Source organism: Myotis davidii, unplaced genomic scaffold (genome assembly GCF_000327345.1).
Source record: "Myotis davidii unplaced genomic scaffold, ASM32734v1 scaffold46, whole genome shotgun sequence".
In the NCBI taxonomy this organism is placed as follows: Eukaryota; Metazoa; Chordata; class Mammalia; order Chiroptera; family Vespertilionidae; genus Myotis; species Myotis davidii.
This window is the reverse complement of record NW_006383006.1, coordinates 1878500-1880695: the sequence shown is the minus strand read 5'-3', so window position 1 is coordinate 1880695 and position 2196 is coordinate 1878500. Positions and strand designations below refer to the sequence as shown.

The 2196-nt window shown below is 38.6% G+C and overlaps 1 protein-coding gene across 1 annotated transcript in view; it reads left to right on the top strand.

Moving 5' to 3' along the window:
* CASC4 (cancer susceptibility candidate 4) overlaps positions 1–1619 on the top strand; it is a 97787-nt gene extending 96168 nt beyond the window's left edge. Inside the window, exon 11 of the mRNA XM_006777998.2 lies at positions 1186–1619. Within this exon, the coding sequence (XP_006778061.1) occupies positions 1186–1253 (68 nt within the window). The 3' untranslated portion in view covers positions 1254–1619. The remainder of the gene's footprint in view (positions 1–1185) is intronic.
* The last annotated feature ends 577 nt before the right edge of the window (positions 1620–2196 follow it).

The following is a 2196-nucleotide window of genomic DNA, read 5'->3' as shown; positions in this document are numbered from 1 at the left end:
AGACCGCAGCCTGGCTGGGCCCCATTTCTCTCTTGCAAGCTCATTTGTACCTGGCAGGTCCCCATTCCTCTCTCGTGAGCTCATTTGTGCCTGGCTGGTCCCCATTCCTCTCTCCCCAGTGTTGAGTGTCTGAGCCCTTACAGCGTGAAGTGTGAGGACATGATGACAATTTGCATATTAGCTCTTTATTATATAGGATAAACTGACAGTAATGTGAAGTGACAGGTGATACCTATAAAGGAGCCAGGAAAGCCTGTGAATAGCCAAATAAGTCAAACTCCAAAGCACTATATAGAGTTGCTTCATAAAGCTATTCGCCCTGGCCAGTTTGTTCACTGGTTAAAGCATTGGCTAGCACAATGAAGGGTTGTGGGTTCAGTTCCTAGAAAGGGCATGTACCTGGGTTGCAGTTTCAATCCCTGGTCCCAGTCAGAGAGTTTGTGTGAAGCAACCAATCAAAGTGTCACATCTCCCTTCCTCCTTCCCCCACCTCCATTCTCCCTAAAAATCAATGGAAAAAAATATCCTCAGGTGAGAATTAACACCCCACCCCCCGCCAAATATATATATAGTTACTCAGTGACTTTAGGGATGTCTAACAATATTATGTAATAAATGTTTTCTTTTTGGTAAAGAAAAGATTAAGTTTTGGTTTGTATACTCTATTTAAGAAATTAACTAGTAAACTCTTTGCAGAGAAACAAAGAAATTCACTAAAATGTTAAATGTTAGGATTATGGGTAACGTTTATCTTCTAATTTTTATCTGATGACTAAGGATTAATTTTATAATTTAAAAAAGGTTATTTTTAAAGACATGAAAAAAATATACATCGAAGTTTCTACCAAAGCTTTAATTAAAATGACTTCATTTATATAGAAATAATATATAAAAGGATCACCTCCTCAATGTTTGTGGGTCCCTAAAGTTTTGCTGACTGTATTTATCTCCTTTCCTCCCTCCCTCCCTTCCATCCATCCATCCATCCATCCATCTTTCCAATCTATCATTAAAAGATTTGTTAAAATGAAATAGAACACTATTTGCAGACTGTGTAAAATAATGAGCAGAAAACTACCTTAAAAAGGATAAAAATTCCTGAGGAAAAAAGAGACTTTTCAAAATTGGATTTTTGCAAATGATTTTAAAAACAATATTCTTGATACATAATTATTTCTCTTTCAGATGATGAAGAACGAGAACTTCAAATGGATCCTGCAGACTATGGAAAACGTTTAAATGATGTCCTTTAAAACCTAAAGGAAACTTTAGAAAACCTAAAGTGCTGTAAAATGGAATCATTTCTGCTTTGTCCTTTTTGACTTTTGTTGTAAAGATCAGTTGTATCAGTTATAAAGATACATTGAGTTAAACTTAAGGAAAAATTTAATGAAGGAATGTACCCATGTACATATGTGAACTTTGTCATATTGTATTATTAATGCAAAGACCTTTTTGGTTGTATTACAGTTGAGCCAAAAACAAAGTAAACAAATTGTAGTCTTTGCGTTTAAAGCAAACTAATATATATTTTACATTTTATTGAGCCTAATTCTTTACTCAAATGGACAAACAGGAAAAAATGGTTGTACAGTTTATATAAGTTGCACATAACATAACCACAGTGAGAATAGTTAATTATTCAGCTTAAAAACGTTTTATGCACTTATTCTTGTTAACCCAACTGGTGTTCTGTTCCCACCCCTTATCACATGCTCTTCCAGGAATTATACCTACAATAGTTAGATAAAAAACAAGAACCTAGAAGCCAAACACTGGGCACCACGTGTACAAAATCACTTCCCTACTCCTTTTATTTTACACTAGAGGCCCAGTGCATGAAATTCAGAACTCGAGGAGGGGGTCCCTCAGCCCAGCTTGTGCCCTCTCACAGTCCGGGAGTCCTTGGGGGATGTCCGACAGCGGAGGCAGGAGTGGTATCCGCCACAGCTGTGGCGCTCGCCAGCTGTGAGCCCAGCTTCTGTCTGAGCGGTGCTCCCCCTGTGGGAATGCATGGACCACCAGGGGGCAGCTCCCGCATTGAGCGTCTGCCCCCTGGTGGTCAGTGCACATCATAGCAACCAGTCGTTCTGCTGTTCGGTCAATTTGCATATTAGCCTTTTATTATATAGGATGAGTGCTGGTGTGTTTTGGCAGGTAAGCTTTCAGGTGAGGCCTGATGAAAGTTAAGATAAC